Below are 25,343 nucleotides of genomic sequence, written 5' to 3'. Positions count from 1 at the left end.
GCCACTACATATTGCCAAGCAACTCTCTTCAGGGCAAACATGGAAACAACCATCTGTCTATGGTAATTAAAATACTGCAGTATTTTATTTTTCTACTTTCATGCATTGAAATCTTTGAGTGATCACAGAAGTATTTATAATTAATTCTAACACCTGTAGAAAAGAGCTCTCAGCCATTTTCATAATCAGAAACTTCAAAGTTCAAGGGTTTCAGCAGAAGAATCATAATGTTCCAACTTGAACATTTCCGGTCGGAAAATGGTAGAATATCATTTCCTTGCATCTTCAGGAATATTTTCTGCTTGAATCTTCTGTCACTAATTAATTACACACAGATTGTTGATTAAGTTTAGTGCTCTTTGCACTTATGATAGACAAAACAGAATTATGTCTGGAATCTAAATCTCCTTGTTAATAAACTAGATCCCTTAATGACAACCTTTCCACATTTTCCTATACTTCCAGTTTAATTCAATAAAGCTGTGAAATAAATACAGGCCACTAAAGCAGCTAAATGCACTGTACCAAACACTGGAAAGTGTTGCTTTTTTGTTTTTTTGTTTTATTTTTACTCCGTGTTGCAATCAAATTATCTCCTAGACTGCTTGCAACGCATTGCAGCAAAGCTAAAAGCTACCCAGCAACACCTTGACCAATGGATGAGGCCAGACTTCTCCCATTGGCGCGCCATGCAGGGGCTGGCCAAGACCACAGTTACCTGGTGGGTGGGGCCGCAAACTCCGTCCACCTGTTGGGAAGGGGTGAGCAGGAATTTCTGCTTCTTCACTGGCCAATGGATGGAGCCAGGTTGGTCTCCCCCTTGCTACTGGTGTTCTTCTTGGGAAACAGGGGGTTAAGTCTCCCAGGAGCCCTCCATGCCCTGGTCAGACTGTGCTTCCCTGCAGCTCCAGGCAACTGACAATTGGAGATGAGCCTTCTTTCTGGCTGCAGCAGATGGGGAGTCATTTGACCAATGGCTGCAGCTACAGGTAGTCTGCCTATTGCTATAAGGTTCTTCCTGGAAGAGGGAGGGATGCAACTTCCCCGGTTGGTGGTAGAAGCCAGAGTGTCTTTCACCTCTCTTCCGAAGTCCCAGGGCAACTCGCAGTTTTGTCCGTGAGATCATTTTGCTCCCCTGGCTGTCAGGTTTGACATTCCAGAATTTGATTTGCAGCAGCACATTTGCTTGGCAGTCACAACGTTTCTTCTCTGGAAAATTAAAATAGGATTTGAAAGCTCTGCTGTCCCCGTGTCTGCAAATATCCCTCATGTTTAACTCTTAATGGATCTTTGTATCCCTAAATCCAACTCATAGTGCCTGCATTTTGCAGCTTCGTTGTGTGGAATGATCACTTTGGTTCCTGTGTTAAGTAAGATGCTCACAAAAAGTGAGAAGCCGTTTTTTAAATGGACAGGTAACATCCAGGTGAGAGGTAATGTCACAAGGTGGTTTCTGTGGCCTAGGCTCAGGCGGCAGCCTGGACAACATCTGTTTAGAGTATAGTCAGAGAAAATGCATGCTTATCTTTCAGTAATCTGTGTACAATTTGTGTAGACTTAAGTTATGGAGACAGACATGAAGGGGGACACCTCCAACAATTCTGAAATGTAAGTACAGAAAGACACTTGATTGGATGGATATTGGTGATGTCGTATCAGCAGTGACATCATCCATAGACTCCTAGTGTCTTTGCTTTTGCCTTTCTCTAGTGCTCACAACATAAATTGCTTGTCTTGTTTGACTTCCTTGTTCACCAAAGTTGAGCAGATTGTGGCCGTTTTCAACGCCTCCACCAGACAAAAAGCTTGGGACCATTTCTCGAAAGCTCAGCGCAAGAACATAGACATTTGGCGAAAGCACTCTGAGGTGGGTGAATTTCTTCTCTTTTATCTCATAGCCTGGACTAAAGCAAGTGGGGAAGCAAGTTTGTCTCCAGTTCGTTGTGTTGCATTCAGCAATATCTAGTTGCTGTAATTTTAGAGAAAAGCAATTAAGAACTGGCTAGACAACCTCTTGAGAGAGTATCTGTGGGTCCTGTTCACCTCTGTAACGATGTAAGTTGAAATAAAACTACAGTTTTATTTCCTCCAAGAAGCCTGAACTGCCTGTAGGAGCATATTTACCACACCAAAACACTGAAATGATGGAATTAGCCAGGCCACTTTAAAATTATTGCTTTATCTCTGCCCATAATTTACAGGTATATTGAAATTTTATTCTATTACTGAAAAGTGTTGTGACAAAACAGTTTTCTCATTTCTCATTACTTTCCATATTAAAATGGTTTTCCTGTTGAGATATATCCAGATTTCTTAATAATCAGTCTAGACAGAACGAAGGACCTGTCAGGTCTGGGGGTGGTTGCTCTTGAGTAACCAGGCAAAACCCTGACCTGTCTTTTACAGGTTTTATTGGTGCAAACTCTTTACAGTGCAAACCCCAAAAGTTCATGTCCGTCTCAGTCACTTGCAGATTCCAGGAGTGCCCCTTTCCGGTCCCCCCCCAGCATAAGAACTTAGACACCCCAAATCTCCGCCTCCCCTCCTTATGTTTCTCCCCTCTGCGCAAGCAGGGTGATGGAAGCAGCGTGTGTGTCTCCTGGCCAAGCCTTCGAGCCCTCCCCTCACCCGGCTACCCCTCTCCCCCTCGGCTCCAGGGAAGGTGTGGCTTTCTCCTCTGCCGGACAAAGAGCTGCTTCTCAGAATCACCGGAGGTTCTCTGTATCTCTCTGCCTCCCTCCCCCATTCCAGTGGCAGTCCCCTGACAGGACCCATCTCCCATTTATTTTTTGACAAAATAAAAATAAATCATTTGCATTGGCCACAACCTAATGAGCTACTTTAGGTTCACCCACGGCCCTCATACTATAGAAAATTCCAAACTTTGTTTCTTTAAGAAGCAGCCTGGCAAGGTTGCATTACAATATTTTGTGGTGGGTCTTTTTTTTGCCAAACTTAGAAAGCAACAAGATTTTCTAGCATCCAGGTAACAGGAGAGATCAGCTTCCTTTTCTCTGCAACAACCCAGCTACCGTTTTCAAGTAGGGTTGCCAACCAACTTGCAAAAAAAGAAAAGGGAAAAAAGGCCGACTGGTTTGGGGGGGGGTTTCCTCTGTCCCAGAAGGTAGAACTAATTTTCCTAACTAATTAAAGTTAGTTTTCCTAATCAATCAATTAATTAAACACCTGCAAACTGGGTAGGACCATACACAGAAATAGAGGCTGTGCGTAGCACTAGTTCACTTAAGTAAAATTCAGCTGGTTGGCCTGTCTGCTCATTGTTTTCCTGGGCTCCCTGGGAGTAGCATCACGACAAGAACTTTGTTTAAATGGTCATGCTTCGTTTGCTTTAAATTCAGTATAGAAACGCTATGAGACTTTTTTTTTGGTAAAGTAAGTACCACCATGTTTGTTTCTTCTCCTTTAAATCTTTTGAATAGTATACATCAATTTGCTTAGCACTCTGTTAGTTCAGCATGTCAGTTATTAACATCACAGTCCTCTTAATGTTTCCTTGCCTAACAACAAAAAAGTTTAGAAGGTAAGATGCATTTATTTAATTATTTTATAATATATTTGTAAAAGAAGTGTTGCATGTTTATAGCTTGAAAAGGAATAAAATTATGCTGTGATCTAAATCATTTGGGTAACATTTTAAGTGCCCATTAACAAATGCTAAATTGAACAGTGGATGCAACAAACGAATGAATAAACGGATCCCTTATTATCTCTGCTGTTATGGTGCATATCAAATGGCTTCCTCATAATGGGGTCCTTCATATATAATGGTAGCCTTGATTTATTAGCAAGGGTAGCACTAAGAATTCATACAAGGGGCAACAATGGCATCAGATTTTGTTAATCTGGAAGCTGCTAGTTGTTGCTTTTCTAATCTGCCACAGATATATAAACTATGAAGTTTGTTTGCTTTACATATTAGCTGCATTGGCAATATTCAAGAGGGAATTAATTTGTTAGCATCCAAATTTTTCATGCGGCAAAATGCACTGAAAAAGTCTTTCGAGTAATGTAAATCTACAAAACATCTTTGCTTAGTTAACAATGATCATTCTCCTGTCTTTTGTTGCTGTGTTATCTGAAAGCAATACAGAGTTTTGGGGGGCTGGAATAGCACCTTAGGAGGAGCCCGTGGTTGGGATCCATAGATCCCACAGCATGAGCAGAAAGCTGCTGAGTTTGCGTGCTTGGGAAGCTGGTAGTTTATCTTCTGCTCTGAAGCGATCTCTGACGTTCTGCTTTTCAGAGGGCACTAGGAGTTTGAAGAAAGGTAGGGCGGTGATCCCCGCCCAACAAACAAAAGTGCCTTCCAGTTGCTCAGTGAGATCTTTTCATCACAGCCAATCTCTCCAAGTCAATATTTACGTTTCTTTTAGGTGATGCCTTGCCTTTCTGGTGCCTCAGAGGAGACCCCGTTCCCTTTGCTTTCTCCGTCTTTCTCCTTGACATAAATGTTTCATGGTCCGATCTGGTGGCCAGCTGTTCCACCCAGGCACATAATTGGCATGGTCCTCTGCTGACAACCCAGCCAGAAGGCCAGGGGGGATCTGGAGCTAGCCTTCATTGGTCTCGATTCAGCATCTCGAATTATGTGATGCCAGCATATTGTTTTGGTATTCGGCTGCATTAAATAATTCCTTATTTTTGTTCTAACTTCATCACATATATTACCTCCGAATTGGACTTCTTCCTGGCATTCATTAGGGTTCAAGGACATACTTTTGACATGTCGTATGTCCCTTCCCAAAACACCGTATCACAAACTGAGCAGGCCCTCAGTGGTAAAAGGAGCTTGCTATGTGGCAGGGAAATGCCAACCTCTTTGTCAGGATACCTTTGACCTGGAATGTAGAGCAAATTATTTGCATGCAAGTAATTCCAGGTTCAGGGACGTGGGTTAAACCACAGAGCCTAGGACTTGCCGATCAGAAGGTTGGCGGTTCGAATCCCCGTGACGGGGTGAGCTCCCATTGCTTGGTCCCTGCTCCTGCCAACCTAGCAGTTCGAAAGAACGTCAAAGTGCAAGTAGATAAATAGGTACCGCGCCGGCGGGAAGGTAAACGGCATTTCCGTGTACTGCTCTGGTTCACCAGAAGTGGCTTAGTCATGCTGGCCACATGACCCGGAAGCTGTACGCCAGCTCCCTCGGCCAATAAAGCAAGATGAGCGCCACAACCCCAGAGTCGGTCGCGACTGGACCTAATTGTCAGGGGTCCCTTTACCTTTACCTAATTCCAGGTTCAAAACCTGGCATCTCTAGTTAAATAATTTCTGAACAGCAAAGACCCTTACATAAGACTTTGGAAAGCTGCTGCCATCCGAGGAGACAATACAGGGTTAGACGGAGCATTTTTTCTCATTCAGGATGAGGCAGCTTCATTTTGTTAACCCCTTGGGGAGGGCTCATAACTCGGGAGTAGGGCAAACCTTTGCATACAAAATATTCACTCCCCTTCTTATCCACTTAACTGCTCATAGGCCGCAGATTTGAGAAAGGCCTATGGTCTGAGACTCTGCCAGTCAGAGTAGGCTGCCCTGCCTAAGTGGATCACTTGTCTAAGTGTAAAGACAACTTCATATTTTCACTAGACTGATTCCTCTTGGGCGCATAGTATTCTTTGAGTAGTTATGTGAATCCAGCGCTTAACGAATCTGGTTCCCTATGAGGGTAACATCCATTCTTAACAATAGGCATATCACGATGCAGATATCGGTGCATTATTCCAAAAGGCCCTTCCACAACTCTCTCTGACTGTTGTTTGTGCATCTTAGAATACAAGTGTGGTTCATCGCAGCGGAGATAGTTAAGCTGCTGCCCTCCAGATAGTGCTAGACTGCAGCTGAACAACATCCTTGACTATTGGCCATGCTGGGGGGCCACAGTTGGCCCAGCCCTGCCTTGCCCCCCCCCCACTTGCTGTTTTTACAGTGCCAGAAACATTCTGCACCATCCAGGTATTTTTATGTAAAACATGCATCAATCCACGTCAGAGCCTTTGCGGTGATTACTACTCACACCATCGCTATAATGGGTTAGATTTATTGATGAACTCTGGGTGCGTCTCTCAGAGGAATTCTCTCAGCTTCTCATTAACGAATAAATAGCATGTTCTTTCGGTAACATTCATCCCCTGAAAGTGACTTCTCTTCCTTGTTTCAAAGATTTCAGACCACCTCTGTGGGAATTGGGCTCTTTGTTGATAGAAAAATTAGCTGTCTGCTGACTGAAAAGCGCTACACTAATCACTGGGCTTGCATCCTTGTGTTGCACCTGACAGTATTATTAGGATAAAATAGAATTCCCTCAATCTTCCTTTTGCTGCTGTTAAGGAAGGCAGCCATTACACATGCTCTTATGCTTTTCTGTGAGAACAAAAGTGATCTGAGCTTTTCTAAAGCCATACATTTGCTGACTGCGTTCCCTGCCAGCCTTTCCTCCCAGCAACATCTCTGCTCAATCAATCCCGCATTTATTCCAAGCCCTTTCGGCGATATTGGCTGTTCAACCACACATTTATTCCACAAATGCACACGTTTCCGCAGAGGATTAGGGGCTCCATCTTTCTACTTACGGTGCACTATAATCTGATACGGACAAAATTTTAGAGATACATTATGTGGAAGATGGGATCCTGCTTTCTCAGTATGGAGAGCATACAAAATAGGTGAGGCAGTAACTCTTATTGGAGCACCTTCTGTCAAAAGACAATGGAAACTTTCACAATGCTCAGAACTACCAAATACGACCCTAGTATTCAACACAGAATCTGGTAACTGTCACAATATCCCAAAGATCTGAAGTCTGTAAGCTTCAGGAGGACTAGGATGTTGTTGTTGTGGTGGTGGTTTAGTTGTTTAGTCGTGTCCGACTCTTCGTGACCCCATGGACCAGAGCACGCCAGGCACTCCTGTCTTCCACTGCCTCCCGCAGTTTGGTCAAACTCATGCTGGTAGCTTCGAGAACACTGTCCAACCATCTCGTCCTCTGTCGTTCCCTTCTCCTTGTGCCCTCCATCTTTCCCAACATCAGGGTCTTTTCCAGGGAGTCTTCTCTTCTCATGAGGTGGCCAAAGTATTGGAGCCTCAGCTTCACGATCTGTCCCTCCAGTGAGCACTCAGGGCTAATTTCCTTAAGAATGGATAGGTTTGATCTTCTTGCAGTCCACGGGACTCTCAATAGTCTCCTCCAGCACCATAATTCAAAAGCATCAATTCTTCAGTGATCAGCCTTCTTTATGGTCCAGCTCTCACTTCCATACATCACTACTGGGAAAACCATGGCTTTAACTATGATACAGTTTGACTAGGATACAGTTTACAGTTCTTTGACTAGGATACAGTTTACTAAATAGGTAGTGGGAATTCTCCCACTCTGGGTACCAGTACTTGTTTAACTTCTTTTATAACTCAGAACAAATTGTTGGTTATTTGGGCAAGGATCCTAAGATTTCTGGTGCAGAATTCCAGAACCCTTAGTTTGATGGACAGCAAAGTCAGTTACTATGAAAAAGCACAATACACACACACAAACAAATGAACAAAAGTTGAAACTGCAGCAAAGTATTTGGCATAGAGCAATTTTCCCTCCCACGGCACTCCTGGTGTATGCCCATCACAGACCATCAGCTGTCACTCTGAAGAGATTGGCTTGTGCCCAATATACTTGTGGCAGGAAAACTATTCAAATAGCTTTTACTCATCATTTAACTGAAGTGCTTTAAACGTATTTATATGTTTATGTTATAATTGATTTTTATATTAAGATGTATTATTGTTTTGTGTAACATTTTGATATCTCCTTGAAAAAAATATATAATTAGCTGACTGCCATTTCACACTACAAAACATAAAATGACAACATGAAAAATTACCACTTAAAACCACATATCAATGTGTGTGTCTCAATCTAAATCACTTTTAAATCCTTCAGTGTTTTTTGTGGGGGTTTTTAAGGGTCTTGTCCTGCTTATAATCGATGAGCTGTCCAAGAAACCAGTATAACTCACCAAGTGAGGTTTGGGTCTTTGTCATTTTTAGGAACTCAGGAATGCTCACAGTGAACAGCTCATGGGGATCCGGCGGGAGGAAGAAATGGAAATGTCTGATGAGGACAGCACTGACAATCTCAGTAGTAAAAAACTAAGAGTGGATGAATCAGGTAAAGCTGCAAACAGTTTCTTGCAATATCAAAGGGATCTATTCAAATTGTAAATGCTGTTTCTGCTGCTGCAATCGCGGTGGGCCAATACTGTTGAGAGGAGCCAGCAGCACCTTCCACAGGCCAGAAAATATGACGGACACTTAACGTTTTTGTCAAACCCTGACATTTCAGCTGTACAAACCGGCACCAGACTTTTACCCCTCAGCAAAAGTCTGTCGAAACAACAGGTAAAGGATTCCACTTTCTGAGAACATTTGTGCATGATTATATAGCTAATTAAGAGGAGGGCAAAGTAGAAAATGGACTCTGGGACAGCCTATTGATTGGTGAGGAAATGTTTGTGGGAAGTGCCTTAATGGTAATCGTTCCTCAGGTTCCTGCACATTTGCCCTGTTATCAGCTTAACGACTTGGGAGAGATGCATCAATACTGAGCCTTCCAACTTTCTACCCTAAAAGACAATTCCTTGCCAGAAAGTGATTTTGTGCCTTCAAATCAGAGCTGGGCTATATATGTGATGTGTCCAGAAGTGCAGTTCTGTGATCCCTAGGAGAGTGGCCTTAGGACACATTGGATCTCTCTCTCTGATGTCAGAGCCTCCCTTCCTACGACCTCCTCTCAAGTTCTGGACTAACCAATATTAGAGTTCTAACACTGGGAGACCCCCAAAGGGAGAGCGTTGAGGTTGTGCCAGTAAACAGTGAGTCTCCGGGAGGCCTTAAGTAGAAGAGTTTGGATTTGATATCCCGCCTTTCACTCCCTTTAAGGAGTCTCAAAGCGGCTCACATTCTCCTTTCCCTTCCTCCCCCACAACAAACACTCTGTGAGGTGAGTGGGGCTGAGAGACTTCAAAGAAGTGTGACTGGCCCAAGGTCACCCAGCAGGTGCATGTGGCGGAGAGGAGACGCGAACCCGGTTCCCCAGATTACGAGACTACCGCTCTTAACCACTACACCACACTGGCTCTCAAGTCATTGTCCCATGGCACGCTGGCTAAGCATGGGAGAGATTTCCCGAATTGCTCCCTCCCTATCAGCATATATATCACTCTGAACAATCATTTTAGGATGGCCCTGCAAAACAAGGCATTGCACTGTTGCTTAAAAACAACAATTGAAACTTGCGAAATGAAAAACAATCTCCAATGAGACATTCATTTGAGGCTCACGTGCAATGCAATCTCCACCGGCATCTTATGCCTGCAGTTGGGTAGTTGTGCTGGGGTGGGTGTTGAGTTTTGGGGTGGGTGGGGTTTTCCAGTGTTTTTTGCCTTTCTGATTCATTTTCTGTTGTTTGCATTTAGTCTTTCCTAGGAAGAACATTAGTCTTCTAATACTTCTGTAAGTAGATTAAGCAGAGAGTTTGAGATTTGCCCAGGGCTTTTCAGAGAACATCTTAACTCAGCAGGTATATAGATTCCATTATTATTATTATTATTATTATTATTAATAATAATAACCCTGCATTTCCCACCTGAAATCCATGCCCTTGGCATGGCATCCATGGTGGTGACGTGGTTAAGATCAGCAAGTGCCCACTGGAAAGTTATCGCTTGATTCCCACTTTTATTTAAATTAAATAAATACTATCCCTTAGTTTAAAACATACTTGGCTCACCAAGTTAAGGGAGCTGAAAGCAGATGTGAGAGAAGCCTGCTTGGCCTGGTTCCTTTATGACCAAGATTTCAAACCTAGATAGCAAATTATATTTTTGTTTCCCCTAGTTGCGTGTCAAGGTCCCCAAGCCACCCCTCAAAAATAATTCACAAATCACACATAATTTTAGTTTAAGGTTTTTGGCACTATTTTGGCCACAACTTTATTAAAATACAAAATCTGTGAGTGGTTGCTTAGACATTGGTTATGACTATCTGTCCCCCTGCCTGGGACAGAACTGACATTCCAAACTCCATCGGAAGCCAGTGAAGGGAAAACAATGTTGGGGATCAGTTGAGCTGAGCGTCAGTCCCTCCCCTCTCACCCAACCAGCTCCCCAAGGCTTGCCGGCCCTGGTCCCATTTCAGGGATTGGACGAAATTGTGACAAGCCCCAGGATTCCTTTAATGGAATTCCCTTCCAGCACCACTGGAGGGGCAGGCACAGCCTATCCTGACCCCTCCACCACCAGTTTTTATAACCAATGCCTAACCACAACCTTATAAATTGTGACAAATTGCTAAGTAGTAGGCAAAAACAAGAAGGCACCAGCCAATCAGCCAAATGGCAAAATTCCTACTAGGCAGACGACCCCATGACAGGCAAAGCAAGGTGAACTGGAACACAGGGCGGGCGGGTGGGTGATCCGATGCACTCTGCGAAAGAGAAAGCAAAAGGCAGAGTGCCCCAATATTTAAAGACTATGGTCCCTCCCACCCAATTTGTTACATGCAATTTGCCCCAGCAACCCGGTCAGCCAATCGTTGCGCCAAGCAATACCCATTAACCTGCCTGGCAACAGAGGGCTGGCTTGGCGGCCCACACTGCAACACGCACTCTCATTTTATGGAGAACACGCTTTACCATTAGAGCACATCCACACTTCCTTTTGTGCCGCCTTTTCTAGGCACAGGTCCAGGATTTCCAGGTCTGTGTCCAAGCAGATTTTTCTTTTTTGCCTTGCTGCTTTCCTATTGGCAGCCCGCCGGAAACCTGATTGCTGTTTGCTCTGATTCAGCAGTAAAACGCAGATTTTCCCGAAGATGATAGCGGCAGAAGATGAAGAATAAATGCTCAGACACGGACCTGGAATGAGCCCTAAGAGAAGCTTAACTGTATATTTGACAGGTCTCTTAATTCTGAGGTACATCCATATGGCTCAAATTGAATTCATTTTTTATTTTATACTTGCAGTCGCTTCATATTCTAGGAGAGAAGCAGAACAAAACTAGCGTATTTTTTGCTCTATAAGACTCACTTTTTCCCTCCTAAAAAGTAAGAGGAAATGTGTGTGCATCTTATGGAGTGAATGCAGGCTGCGCAGCTATCCCTCTTGTTGTTCTGGCTTCTGAGATTCAGAATATTTTTTTTCTTGTTTTCCTCCTCCAAGAACTAGGTGTGTCTTATGGTCTGGTGCGTCATATAGAGCGAAAAATACGGTATATTTTTTAAAAAGTGAGAGCAAAATTATTCTTCCTAAGCAAGCGGAAACAAAATAAGTATGGGATTATATTCATTGTAGAAATAACTACAGAAGAATATTCCGGCATGATAAAAATATTATGCTGTATTGCTGCAGTTCAGGGATCTCCTACAACTAAGAGTAGGTTTTTTCCTAACCCCCTGGGCACCATGCACAAATCACCTCCATGCCGCAGGAAGCCCACCTTCTCTAAATTTGTAAAGTTGAAATTCTAACTGATGATAACAGAAAAATGTAGACCCAAACGGAACTGGGAACCTGGACCTCAGTTAAGAAGAACCTGAGGAATCCCATCTCTGAGTAAATAATATCATAGTGCATTCTGCAGTACTATCATCTTGTATCGAATCTTGGGATTTATTATCTGATCACAACAGTTTGTGGTTTTACCAGTCAACTGAGACAAGTTTGTCACATTATTACTTGATAACTGTCGCCCCCAACTGAATTTGCTCTTAGGCATTGACAATCCTAACAGCTGTTTGCCACATCTTATTACCACATGGAACACAGGTTTATTGGATGAGATCCTAAAGTCCTTTGTTATCTCCCACACAGCTTATGTTCCCTATCGTGTTTTTAATATTCTGTTGGGAGCCGCACAGAGTGGCTGGGGAAACCCAGCCAGGTGGGTGGGGTATAAATAATAAATTGTTGTTGTTTGTGGTTGGGGAGAGCAAGAAAGAGGCTATATCTTTTCCCCTCTGGACTTCCCCTCACCTTCTGTCTTCAGTTGCGCTAGGTGAAGAGCCTTGGGGGCATCGCAGGGAGCGTCGCAACTATGATATAGAATGGAAGGTGAGATGTAGGGACACCGGATTTTGGCATTGCACAGGGCACTACTGAAATTGGAGACCCCAAAGTCCGTAACTGATGCTGATCTCCTGAACCCCCTTTCCCCTGTGTTTCAGGCAAGCTAGTCACATTTTCCCTCTCTTTTTAAATTGCTTATCATTCTTATTCTTCAAAGAGTTTTATATGTTTGAAAATATCCACAAGGTAATTGGGAGAAGGCTGCTTCTCGGTTGTCACAAGGCCCATCCAGTAAGACCTGTGCACACCCTCTCTGACCACAAACTGGTTTCTCTTCGGCTTCAAGCAAAGGTTGAATGTCTGACCCAAATGGGCTGTGAGTGTGGTGCTAGAAGAACTATATTTAGAATGTAGATTTCATATTCATTCTGCATGAGCATTTCTAGGGCATCATGCAAGCAGTTCATGGTGTGGACATCTTTTCTGTAAGGACTTGTCCTTCATTGGGCAACGTGTTTGCTGCTCCTTTCATGGCAGAGTTCTTGATTTTCTCCTTCAGTTCATATCACCTTGTTTGTTGTTATGCCACACAGTTAACCTTTACTGGTCCTTGACTGATTTACTTAAAGATTCAGGTATCTGTTCTGTGCTGGGTCACTAATATAGACCTGGGACAGCTATTTAGGTTGGCCCTAAGGCCATTTTGGGACACGGATGGCGCTGTGGGTTAAACCACAGCGCCTAGGACTTGCCGATCAGAAGGTCAGCGGTTCAAATCCCCGCAACAGGGTGAGCTCCCATAGGTACCGCTCTGGCAGGAAGGTAAATGGCATTTCCATGCGCTGCTCTGGTTCGCCAGAAGCGGCTTAGTCATGCTGGCCACATGACCCGGAAGCTGTACGCCGGCTCCCTTGGCCAATAAAGTAAGATGAGCGCCGCAACCCCAGAGTCGGTCACAACTGGACCTAATGGTCAGGGGTCCCTTTACCTTTAGCTTTGAGGCCATTTCACCCAAGACAGGAAAAAGTCAGGTCTCCCAGCTTGCCAACATGTCTCTTCTGTAATTTTATTTGGAGGAGAGATCTCTGTGTTGCCCTTGGAAAGCCCAAACTCTGGGGGCCACGTATAGCTGTAGCTGCTGCCAGACAACTGTCTTCTACATATTTGCATGCATGTGTCTCCCTTTGAAAGTGACACAAAAGGTGGGACTCGTTCCATTGTGGAAATGACAGGGATTATCTTGTCTGCAACAACGGAACAGTCCTTGCCATAGTAAAGGCATAAAGAATGCCAGATAAAATATCATTTGTGTTTGTGTAGAAAAAGCGAGATAATGTGCCATAACAATGGGCTATTTGGGATGCATTCATCTATTTGGGGGGACGATGACCCAGTTGACCATTCTTTCTAGATTTGCTTTCTTTCATTGCACATGGAGCCATCTGGTTTGCAGAACAGAGATTCATAAATTGGTCCTGATTTAGCAGCAGCAGATTGGATATTTTTTTGTGGGTAAGTTTCCAAAGTGTGACCACAATGGAGCAGCTTCTAGAGAGCTAAGGGTATTCATTTGTAGGTTTGGAGCTGCAAGTCAGAGGTGATTCCCAGAGGGAAAACATCCCATTTGTCTTTTTTCATTTCCACCAACGGCATGTACTTAGCTAAAATGTCATAACAGAAATTCTGTCTCATTTGCATTGCTGCTGATAGAGAGTGGAATGAAAAACAAAAGTGCCTGCTTGCATAGAAGACTTTGTTTAAAAAGAGAAAGAGAAAAGAATGGACCACTGACCAAATTAATTTGTATAAAAAGGGAAAATTAAGGCCTGGCTACAGAAGCAATTATTCTGGAAGGAAGAAAGTCACGCCAGCCATAAAAACTGTAGATCAAATACCATCTTGTAGGATCTCGCTCCTCTACCTTTTGGCACTGAGAGCAAAGATCTGGAAGTAAGAGACCCTGAAAGTAATTTTAAGAATTATTGAAGTGCAGCTGTGTGCAGGCAGCTGGCTGGAAAGATTTTTACCCCTAGGATATATTTCTAATTTCCCATGTCATAGAAGGGTAGTATTCTTATGTTCCTAATGTAGCAGAGGCACACGGAGGTCGCCTATTACAGCTCCAATAAGTGAAATGCTTTAGCAGAAAAATGGTATTAAATTGGGGGGGGGGGTGTATTTTCTAACAGAAGGCCACAAAATGAAGAACCTAGAGCATCACTGGCCACGATCTTGCTTGACCACTGTCAAATATTTTGGGATAAGCCCCTGGGTTGTTTTATTATGTTTAGAGCTTGGCTGTCGGGTGAAAAGTGGCTACATGCAGGTATCAACAAATCATCATCCGTTCAAAGTCGACAGAAAAAGATTGTATGAGTTTTGCAGTAACAGTAATAATAAATCCCCTGACGTAATGTATTTGTGTGGGGTATTTTCCCTAAATAGAGGCACAACTTTACATAATTTAATTCATTTTTGTATGCTATGTTTGGGTCACAAATGTCAGATGATAACTGCATCACCCCTAATTATTTCACTGTATTAAGGAAGCCAAGTTTCTTCCTTGGCCAGCATCATAAGTAGATATGTGGGGTTTGTTTTTTTCCATTTCTGCTGTTCAGCACGGTTGCATTAGCCTTTTATTAAATGAAGGGGCATCTGGCTTAGACCTAACTATAGGCCACACTACCTTTTCTACTTGGTTCACTGAGAGCAGAGGGAGGGGGGGAGAGAGAGAGAGAGAGAGAGAGAGAGAGAGAGAGAGAGAGATGGGCCCGTCCACAAAGAGTGGGGTGAATGTATGAGGCTGAGTTCTACTGGCATGTACAGTGGTACCTCACAAGACGAATGCCTCGCAAGACAAAAAACTCACTAGACGAAAGAGTTTTTTGTTTTTTGAGCTGCTTCGCAAGACGGAAACGTCTTGCAAGTTTGTTTCCTTTTTCTTAACACCGTTAATACAGTTGCGACTTGACTTCGAGGAGCAACTCATAGAACGCGGTGTGGTAGCCTTTTTTGAGGTTTTTAAAGACTTAAAGGTGATTTTTGAAGCTTTTCCAAAACTTTCCCGACACCGTGCTTCGCAAGACGAAAAAAATCGCAAGACGACAAAACTCGCGGAACGAATTAATTTCGTCTTGCGAGGCACCACTGTAATGTCTCCTGAATGGCACAGCTCTCCAAGATCTGAAATGAGGGGTCTTTCCCAGGAAATTGCAGAATGCACAAAGAAGTATACATTACGTACAAAAGAGACACAAAACTTTGGATTCCTGAGTATGCTTTCTGAGATTCCTCCACCTGGATATGCCAAGGACTGAACCTGTGACTTTCTATAGGACATGTGTATTCTATGTTTGTGGTTCCTCCCCATGGAACACAACAGAGAATACAATCTAAAACATGCAGGGTCCAGCCTGCTTAGATTTGTACTCTGGCTACTAATCTTGGACTCTTGAACCTTGGTCCTTCATCTTGGATGATTTCTTGCCAACACCATGCATCGTGCATCATTTTATTTGCATGCCGCCTTTCCATACTTCAAACCACGTTCAAGGTGGCTTACAACCTGGAAAAATTACAAACATCTCAAAAGTGTTGTTGTTTAGTTGTTTATTCGTGTCTGACTCTTCGTGACCCCATGGACCAGAGCACGCCAGGCACTCCTGTCCATGGGACTCTCAAGAGTCTTCTCCAGCACCATAATTCAAAAGCATCAATTCTTCGGCGATCAGCCTTCTTTATGGCCAGCTCTCACTTCCATACATCACTATTGGGAAAACCATAGCTTTAACTATACGGACCTTTGTTGACAAGGTGATGTCTCTGCTTTTTAAGATGCTGTCTAGGTTTGTCATTGCTTTTCTCCCAAGAAGCAGGCGTCTTTTAATTTCGTGGCTGCTGTCACCATCTGCAGTGATCATGGAATCGCAAAAGTAGTCACAAACAATAAATAAAATGCACCAAAAAGTACACAATGACCCCCGCCCCTAAAAATACCCCAGTCCAAGAGTCTGTTCAGCAGCCTCAGCTTTGGCAGCTGAAGCCAGTCAGAGCCCATGGGAAAATGGAACTTCCAGGACTCACAGCCAAGATGGTCAAGCATCTCAATACGATATTGAACCTCCTACCGTTAAAAGTTTCAATGTTTGAAGAGGGAGGCTGGTGGACATGGCTCAGTCTGGGACCAAAAACCTCCTCTTCAACCATCCCTAGTTGTACTACTTCAGACCACAGTCTGATGTGGTCCAGCCCAGGCATAGATATCTAAGGGACTTGGGTTCTCCTTTCTTCCCCAGAGAAGTTCTGAGACCTCCAGCCATGTGCAGGGAGAACATCAGTTCATGCACCCATATCCAGTCCCATCACCAGTTGCCAGCTGGTGTTCCAGGTTAGAGCAAAGGCCTTCTAGAACCTCCTCTTTTCTGTGGGGTGGGAGGAGGCTGCCCCAGGTGTCCCCTTCAGGAAAGGGAAGTGCTGTAGGCCCTGTCAGTAGCTAAACCCTGTTCAGGCATTTACCTGCCCCACCCCACCCCTTAGAACTAAATGATGCAGCGGGCAAGGCATGTTCTCTCCCACTGCATTCCCATTGCTCAGCCCCATCAACTTCCATGAGTTGGAAGGGTAAGTGGAGGAGTTTTACTGGGAACCTGCTCTCCTCATTGGGCTCCCCATATGATTTATAACCCTGCCCAGTTAGGTTTTGCATTGTGCCGGGAGCTTACATGGGTAGAGCAGACTTTAATCCAGCAAATGGCTCAAAAATTACTCAAGGGAAATTATTCATCGACTGTAAATAACGGAGATTGATGGATTGATTTTCAGGGAGCTCACAGGTTGGAGACAATGTTCTGGTTCAGAAGGTTAAAGAAAGAGAAAGAGACTTGGCTATTTATTTTTTTAAAAGGTTCTGCTCTAAGAAGAACTGACAGAGAAAATGAGGGTAGAAGAGGAAACATATGTGATAACTGGGGGATAGATGAATATTAAATTATAGAGTTTGAGATCCTAAAGCAGGCATGTCCAAAGTCTGTTTCGGGGGCCTAGTGTGGTTGGTTTAATCTGGCCACTGTGGCAGTTTATATCTTGGGGCAAAATCCCCCCCAAAATCTCCACAACTTCAATCTTAAAAAAAAAGGTCAACAACTTTGGTTGTCAGCCCTCACGGCCTTTCACTTCATCAAATCTGGCCCTCTTTGAAAAATGTTTGGGCACCACTGAAGAAAGAGAGTAGCGAGATAAGAGTCTAAGCTTTAGAACAGCAGGAGCCTAAATGAAATAGGAGATAAAGGAGGAAATTGAGATTTTTGGCAGTGCTAAAACAGTTGTTTTGAAATGTGTTTTCTTGAAGGTGTTAAGAAATGTGGGAGTGGCCCCTGATTTCAACAAGGGACATCCTGTTTTGGGGCAGGGAATCAGACTGCATCATCCACCCAACTGCGGGATCCTTCTAATCCACTCAGAAATGCAAAAACCCTCCAGTAGAAAGTTGTCATAGTTTGGCAGGCTGTTTTAGGACTAATTCTAATACTTTTCATGGTCAGTCAGGGACCGCTTACATATAGAGAATGAGCATTAGCTTGAATTATTCATTCAAGAGTGCAGGATCCAGGAGAGAAGATAACAGCTACTTCACTCCTCTCTGGTTGTGTTGTGCTGAGCCAAGTCGTGGTTTAACTTCATGTGTCATCTGAGCCAAGGCTCCCAGTTTAGATCCTGGACAAACCACAGGTTGGAAATCGCAGAACACAGAGCTTGCTTACAGCTCAGGGTCCATCTGGAGAGAGCTAAACCTGGCTTTGGATGGAACATTGAGCCAGCACAGCAGCAAAATCACAAGGGAAGAATGAAGCAGACACAACCACTCAGTGGATTTGTAACTGGCTGACTGACCGAACCCAAAGGGTGCTCATCAATGGTTCCTCTTCATCCTGGAGAAGAGTGACTAGTGGGGTGCCACAGGGTTCTGTCTTGGGCCCGGTCTTATTCAACATCTTTATCAACGACTTGGATGATGGACTCAAGGGCATCCTGATCAAATTTGCAGATGACACCAAACTGGGAGGGGTGGCTAACACCCCAGAGGACAGGATCACACTTCAAAACGACCTTGACAGATTAGAGAACTGGGCCAAAACAAACAAGATGAATTTTAACAGGGAGAAATGTAAAGTATTGCACTTGGGCAAAAAAAATGAGAGGCACAAATACAAGATGGGTGACACCTGGCTTGAGAGCAGTACATGTGAAAAGGATATAGGAGTCTTGGTTGACCACAAACTTGACATGAGCCAACAGTGTGACGCGGCAGCTAAAAAAGCCAATGCAATTCTGGGCTGTATCAATAGGAGTATAACATCTAGATCAAGGGAAGTAATAGTGCCACTGTATTCTGCTCTGGTCAGACCTCACCTGGAGTACTGTGTCCAGTTCTGGGCACCACAATTCAAGAAGGACACTGACAAACTGGAACGTGTCCAGAGGAGGGCAACCAAAATGGTCAAAGGCCTGGAAACGATGCCTTATGAGGAACGGCTAAGGGGGCTGGGCATGTTTAGCCTGGAGAAGAGGAGGTTAAGGGGTGATATGATAGCCATGTTCAAATATATAAAAGGATGTCACATAGAGGAGGGAGAAAGGTTGTTTTCTGCTGCTCCAGAGAAGCGGACACGGAGCAATGGATCCAAACTACAAGAAAGAAGATTCCACCTAAACATTAGGAAGAACTTCCTGACAGTAAGAGCTGTTCGACAGTGGAATTTGCTGCCAAGGAGTGTGGTGGAGTCTTTAAGCAGAGGCTTGACAATCATATGTCGGGAGTGCTCTGATGGTGTTTCCTGCTTGGCAGGGGGTTGGACTCGATGGCCCTTGTTGTCTCTTCCAACTCTATGATTCTATGACAACCTCCACTCCCAGAACTCACATGCTCGTTCATTCACGTTAAGCTGTGGTTTCGCTTAGTGTAACACGTGAACCAAACCAATGGGAGTTTCATTTGAGAGTAAGTTATTAATGTTAAATAACTTCTGTGCGGGCAGCTACAAAATAGCTGACTTGAGGCATCTGGTCTGCTAAATGTGGATATATTTAACATTCTGAGCTGAAAGAGAACATCTGTGGGAAACTGCTCCGTTTGTAATTTGAGTGTTATAAGATGGATGCATTCATATATGAATCATATTTATGAACGTTGGCGATATTACTAGCAGAATCAAAAAGGAATCTCAGACGTGGCTCATGAGTTCTTACGAACTAACATTACAAGTGCAATTCATTCTGAGGAGTATCTCCATATTTAGAATTTGGTTATTAGACTATAAATTGTTGTTAGTTTCCAACTTTTCATTGTTCCTTTATTTTTTGCCATGTAGGTGTTATAAAGCCATTTTTAAAAACAACAGCTTGTCCATATGGATCCATTCATGGAATGACAATTTGGGTGGCAGTGGCAAAAAAATATTTTTAAAGAAGAAGTAGAGGAAGAGAAGAACAGAATCCTGATAGGGATGTGAATTGTTACTTCCCCAGTGATCAGATTGATCATTTCATGAGTGGGGAGGGGGCAAGAATCAGCTGTGGAGGAGGGGCTGTGTGCAACCGAAAGGGTGCGGCCCTTGGCGAGTGAACCTGGCCCTCAGGTCAAAGGGGGCTAGGCATCCTTGCTTTGAAATTAGGCGCTCTCTATTGCAAGGTACATATCACAAAGCAGGCAAGGGACACAAAGCACACAAGATATTTAGGGCAAAGCAGAGACGGCTCTTCAGTGAAGAGCTTTTGTTGTGTAGCAAAGTTCCTGACTTCAGCATATCAAAGGACACCATCATACTTCAATTCATCACAGCAATGAAAGGTTTATTAACCTTATTCTTGTTTTTTTTAGAGAAAGGGAGAAAGAAAATAGAACTTTCAAGGAGACATATTTAATAAGGGCTTTGGAAAAATTGACGGCCTAACTACAAACTGTATTGAGACGCCTGTGGTGCTTTGATGCCTTTGAACTGCCAGGAAAGCCATTATCTAGATTACATTTTATTATGTTTTCTGGTTTTTCATCCTGATAAGGTTTAATGCAGGATCATTACATATGAGAATAGATTTAATCCTGTTTTCTTAGCAGGCTTTAAGGACACCAAGGGGATTATTCATATAATAAGATGCAAGGTTGCTATGGAAAACTCTATAGCAACCCAACATCTTCACAAAAGCAAGCAGCCACTTGTGACAGCAATCTAAATTTACATTTATTTTAGTGTCATTTTTATCGACACTCTTAGTCTCTCATTTTGACAAGATGCTAAAATATATTTTGGTGCCTTTGCTTGAACAAAATTAACACTGTAGTACTGGAATAGAAACAGTTCATAAAAATATTGGGAAATAATAATAATAATAACAGTAGTTTAGCAAAATAAAATTCTAAACTAACATAAAAAATGCTTTATTTCCCCCACAAGAAAATATTGCTACTTTTCCACAAGTATTATCATTTATCATTTATTATTTACCTTGCGGTGATTTACTTCATAATGAAGTGTGATGTAATAGTCAGAAAACCTGCTACTAAATGTTTGTGCTGGCTAAATTGCCTGGCATCAGTGGCATCAATGCATACGGTTTGAAATTAAGAGGCCCTGGTAGTTATATACTGGATACTCATAGCTAATAATACATGAAGCCTCAGGATAGGGGTGTAACAGATCACATCAGCAAGGCATGCTCTATCTAAAATTAAGCACTGATTTTCAAGGTATGAAAAAGTGACTTACTTTGACAGAATCATGCCCTAATTAAATGACTTTCTTCTTATACCATGAGCAGTGTGTGGCAAAATATTTTAATGAGGAAATGAATTGTAATAGATTTTATGCACTTCTGAAATATATGGTTTCTAGCTGTATTCCAAGTTAATATCCAGCTGTTCCCCATTACGCTAGGTGATGTTTTCCCAGTACTCAACCCCAGACATCCCCAGTTAATTCATTCTCCTTTCCACACAAAAAGTCCAAAAGGGATTCTCCAGTTGTTATTATTGTGAAATGTTAAGAATAGTCTTCCTCCAGTCCAGTATGTCGAATTTATCTCCGAAAAACATCCAGCATCCATTATTAGCATAATAATCCATAGTTATTTTCTAGTTGTATATTAATTAATTCCTACCCAATTCCATATCTTCCAATCCCTTTTTATGTTGGCCATGATTTCCCATCCTAATTTAACAGGAGAGAATGAGAAAAAAGAGACTCCTCTTTCTATTTATTCCATTATTTTTCCAAGTGTATCACCATCCCCTCCCTCTAAATTCACTCTAAATTGTGTACAGAATCCTTTCTTTCTCAGTTCTATCTCTGCCATTTCAAAATGTTTCTTAATGTCTCTGTCAATGGTTTCATTATCATCCCCTCCATTTCATCATCTGCTGCCTCCCGTTTTACTATTCCACTCTCATGTTCTGGCAGATGTTGATCAGTACACACCCACACCCCCCCTCCGCAAAGGCTCTGTGTCTTCTTTGGTCTGGTCTTTCTCCGATCAATTTCCATTCCCCATTTTATCCGTCTTATCTCTGAGGTCTTTCAGTTGCTCATCCAATAATTGCTGCACAATACCAACAATCAGTGGTGTGTTTTGTTAGTTTGTTAACAGTCTCCACCTTGAAAACTTGCATCTGTCTCTTTCAGAAGTGCCTTCTTTCCACGGATGAAGTTTCATTTTTGCCAGCACTGCACAAAAGGGACAGAGAGTTAAAAGTAATATAAAATGAAGATTCTTAACCAGAACTCTATTATCCATTCATAATCTTTCTAAGACAGAAACAATTAGAATAAGCTTTTTGCTTTATTTTTCAGTCTGTTTGTTAATACCTCTTCTCATGCCAGCAGTCAGTTTGCATTCCAGTTGAACTATTAATTGGCAGACCAATCACCACAGTCGTAATTCATCCCAATCTCCAAAGTAGAAGAAGAAGAAGAAGAGTTTGGATTTGATATCCCGCCTTTCACTCCCCTTCAGGAGTCTCAAAGCGGCTCACATTCTCCTTTCCCTTCCTCCCCCACAACAAACACTCTGTGAGGTGAGTGGGGCTGAGAGACTTCAGAGAAGTGTGACTGGCCCAAGGTCACCCAGCAGCTGCATGTGGAGGAGCGGAGACACAAACCCGGTTCCCCAGATTACGTGACTACCGCTCTTAACCACTACACAAGAAGGGAAGTTTAGCTGACCTGATGGCCTGAGGCTATTCAGGACTATTATGTGGTGTCTGGGCATGATGGTGGATTGGGAGGGAGAAATGGTTTCCACTGAATGGAAACCTTCAACGGCACAGACTCATACCACCCAATTTACCACTGATGGGAATGTGCCTGGCTCCAGTAAACAAACCATTGGTCACCCCTGGTTAAACTTCCTTTGAATTCCTGCCCTTACCCGTCCCACCCTTGGCATGATGTAGGCTGAAAGGTGTAGGGAGGGTGCCCGTGGCTGTCCCAAAATGGCCTGATGGGCCAAATGGGGAGGTCTGCTGGGGCAATATTGCTCTGTGGGGTGGAGGTTCCCCACCCCTGTTGTAGTGGGGGGATGAAGCCAAAGGTGCTGTGACTCTGCTAGAAGGCAGACTAGTGCGCTTCTGTGTGAAAGCCAAAACGGGCCGGGCATTATTTCAGGCATGCCCAAAGTCTGTTTTGGGGGCCTAATCTGGCCCGCCAGGAGGTTTAATCCTGCCCCTGGGGTATCCTAAAAAAACCCACCTCAGCAACTTCAATCCTTAAGCCTCAACAACTATGGTCGGCCCTTTGGTCAGCTCTCACGACCCTTCACTTCATCAAATCTGGCCCTCTTTGAAAAAGGTTTGGACCCCACTGCATTATTAGATTTCTCTTTTTGTTAAAAGCAGCTACAGTGGTGCCCCACAAGACGAATGCCTCGCAAGACGGAAAACTCGCTAGACGAAAGAGTTTTCTGTTTTGGAGGTGCTTCGCAAAACGAATCTCCTATGGGCTTGCTTCGCAAGACGAAAATGTCTTGCGAGTTCCTGCGGGTTTTTTCCCCTTTCCCCCCTTTTTTCTAAGCCGCTAAGCCGCTAAGCCGCTTATCAGCTGATCCAATCAGCAGATAAGCCGCTAAAAGCCGCTAATAGCGCTAATCTGCTAATCCGTCAATGGGCTTGCTTCGCAAGACGAAAAAACCGCTAGACAAAGAGAATCACAGAACGGATTCTTTTCGTCTTGCGAGGCACCACTCTATAGGGGATATCATACTCGACTGGGACTGGGACACAGGCTGTGGGAGTTAAACTCCCCCCTCCTCAGTGCCATTTCTCTAATTTTATTCACCCCCTCAAAGCTGCTGTTTGACCAAGGCCAGAATATCTGTGGTGCAACTGGAGGAATTGTTTTGTTATTAGGATGGTTTTTCTTATTACTGCACTTCATAAGCTTTTTTAGCTGAAAAGCTCTGTCTATTGCAGTTGTATAGTATACAAAAAAAATTAAAATACTGATGCTTCAGGACAGTGGAGTTTCCTTCGCCCCTGGTGGCTACAAGCCTAAAATAACTCCTTAGGAATCAACTGCCTGGGCACATTAACCTGAGCATAAGCTCAATTGAACACAAGTGGGATTTATGCATCTGGAACATGCAGTCATCAGGCCAGATTCAGATTGGTTCAAGCCTTGAGGCTGTACTCATTTGGGAGGAGGCAGAAGAACATGACTCTGTATCGTAAAAGGAACCATATTATTATTATCATTTATTTATTAGTTCATCAATTAAATCTCCACGCTATCCTTCATGTGAAGATCACAGGCCACTTTATTGTAAAGGGCAGTTTACAGTATGGCGCATGGTTTCTAGCAATTTCATGCTCCCTTAGCTATCTTCACAAGAGGAGAGGAGGTGAGCAAAAACAGAGATGAATTAAGTGAAAGAAAGTTTAATCTGTGTAACGACACATGTTCAGAGTATTTTCGTTTTTGTTTATTAAAGTCGGCAAAATGCTGCTTCCTGGTGTTTTGCTGAGAGTTGTGAAACTCTTCCAGCTCAAGAATATTTTATTGTAGTCCACAAAAGCTTATGCTGTAATTAATTAGTCTTTAGACTTGCTATGTGGAACCTTTGGGGGGGAGAAAGAGGCCCTTTTGGGGTAATTGCACCAGGGCCCCCAACCACTGCAATCTGACTTTGCATTTGACTTCCTGGAGAAAACATACATTTAAAGGTGGATATGTGTCCGGCTTTACAGAGGATAGTCCTCTATTACAGTGTTTCCCAAACTTTTTTGGGCAACGGCACACCTGTTTACTGAAAAAAATCTCGCGGCACACCACCATTAAAGCCCCGCCCCGTGACGTCAGCGCGCAGCGTCACGCCGGGAGGGACGCACGAAAGTGAAAGTTTTTTCCCTCCCCCTTGCCGGGGAACCTCCAAGCTTTGGGGGTGGGAGGAGGCAGCAGAGCGAGGGACTGAGGGACGGCGGCAGCTGAGGCGGCGGCGGCTGTTGTGGTGGTGGCGGCGATAGCGGGCGGAGGAGGGGGCGGCGGCGGGGCTTGAGGAGCCGTCGCCGGGAGTTGCTGCTGCTGTTGTTGCTGCTGCTGCCCGGACATGCCGGCCTCCTCCTCCTCCGCTGTCTCGCGCTCCTCCCTTTTGCACGCGCTACCCCGCCGCTCGGCACCACCACCGCGGAGCCGCCCCCGGCTCGACGCGGATCCTCGCCGCCGCCGCCTCTCACCGCCCGACTCGCCCGCCTCCCTCCCACGGCACACCAGCCAATGTCTCACGGCACAGTAGTGTGCCGCGGAACACCGGTTGGGAAACACTGCTCTATTAGAAGGTGCTCTGCATTTAGTGTAGTTTCAAGGGAAATGATGCTAAGAAGGGGAGGCAGGCAGGACTCGGAATTTGCCCGTCAACTGTTTGCACCAGGACAGACCAAGCAGGCAGTCGAGGGCACCTGGTCACAGTGTCTTCTCCTACCGTATCTCTCCCTTTGGCCAATGGGAGCTGTCACCCAAAAGATCTGGAAGGCACCAGCTTGGAGAAACCTGACTTAGAGGAAGGCGTTTCTGGTTTTCAGGGCATTTTATCTTTTTATCTCTGCCCTGATGAAGTGAATGTGCGTGAGGGCCGACCAAGAAATAAACTGCCACAGGGGCCAGATTAGGCCCCCAAAACGGACTTTGGACATGCTGGCCCTATCTGTATTTGAGAACAGCTCTGAAATCCTCTAAAGATTCCACCATGACTTGAGATGAGGGGAGGCTGTGCCTTTGTTGTGCTCTC

At 43.9% G+C, this 25,343-nt stretch overlaps 1 protein-coding gene across 8 annotated transcripts in view; it reads left to right on the top strand.

Moving 5' to 3' along the window:
• ENOX1 (ecto-NOX disulfide-thiol exchanger 1) overlaps positions 1 to 25,343 on the top strand; it is a 279,910-nt gene that overhangs the window by 216,951 nt on the left and 37,616 nt on the right. For 6 of the 8 annotated variants that reach the window (XM_083519375.1, XM_083519380.1, XM_083519378.1 and 3 more), the window contains 2 exons: positions 1,761 to 1,867; positions 8,056 to 8,176. The exons of the other annotated variants lie outside the window; for them this stretch is intronic. In XM_083519375.1, the coding sequence (XP_083375501.1) occupies positions 1,761 to 1,867; positions 8,056 to 8,176 (228 nt within the window). The remainder of the gene's footprint in view (positions 1 to 1,760; positions 1,868 to 8,055; positions 8,177 to 25,343) is intronic. 8 annotated transcript variants of the gene reach the window in all.

The sequence above is a fragment of the Podarcis liolepis genome (assembly GCF_965112155.1).
Source record: "Podarcis liolepis genome assembly, chromosome: 8".
NCBI lineage: Eukaryota > Metazoa > Chordata > Lepidosauria > Squamata > Lacertidae > Podarcis > Podarcis liolepis.
The sequence above is the reverse complement of the archived record's forward strand: the minus strand, read 5'-3'. Positions and strand labels throughout refer to the sequence as shown.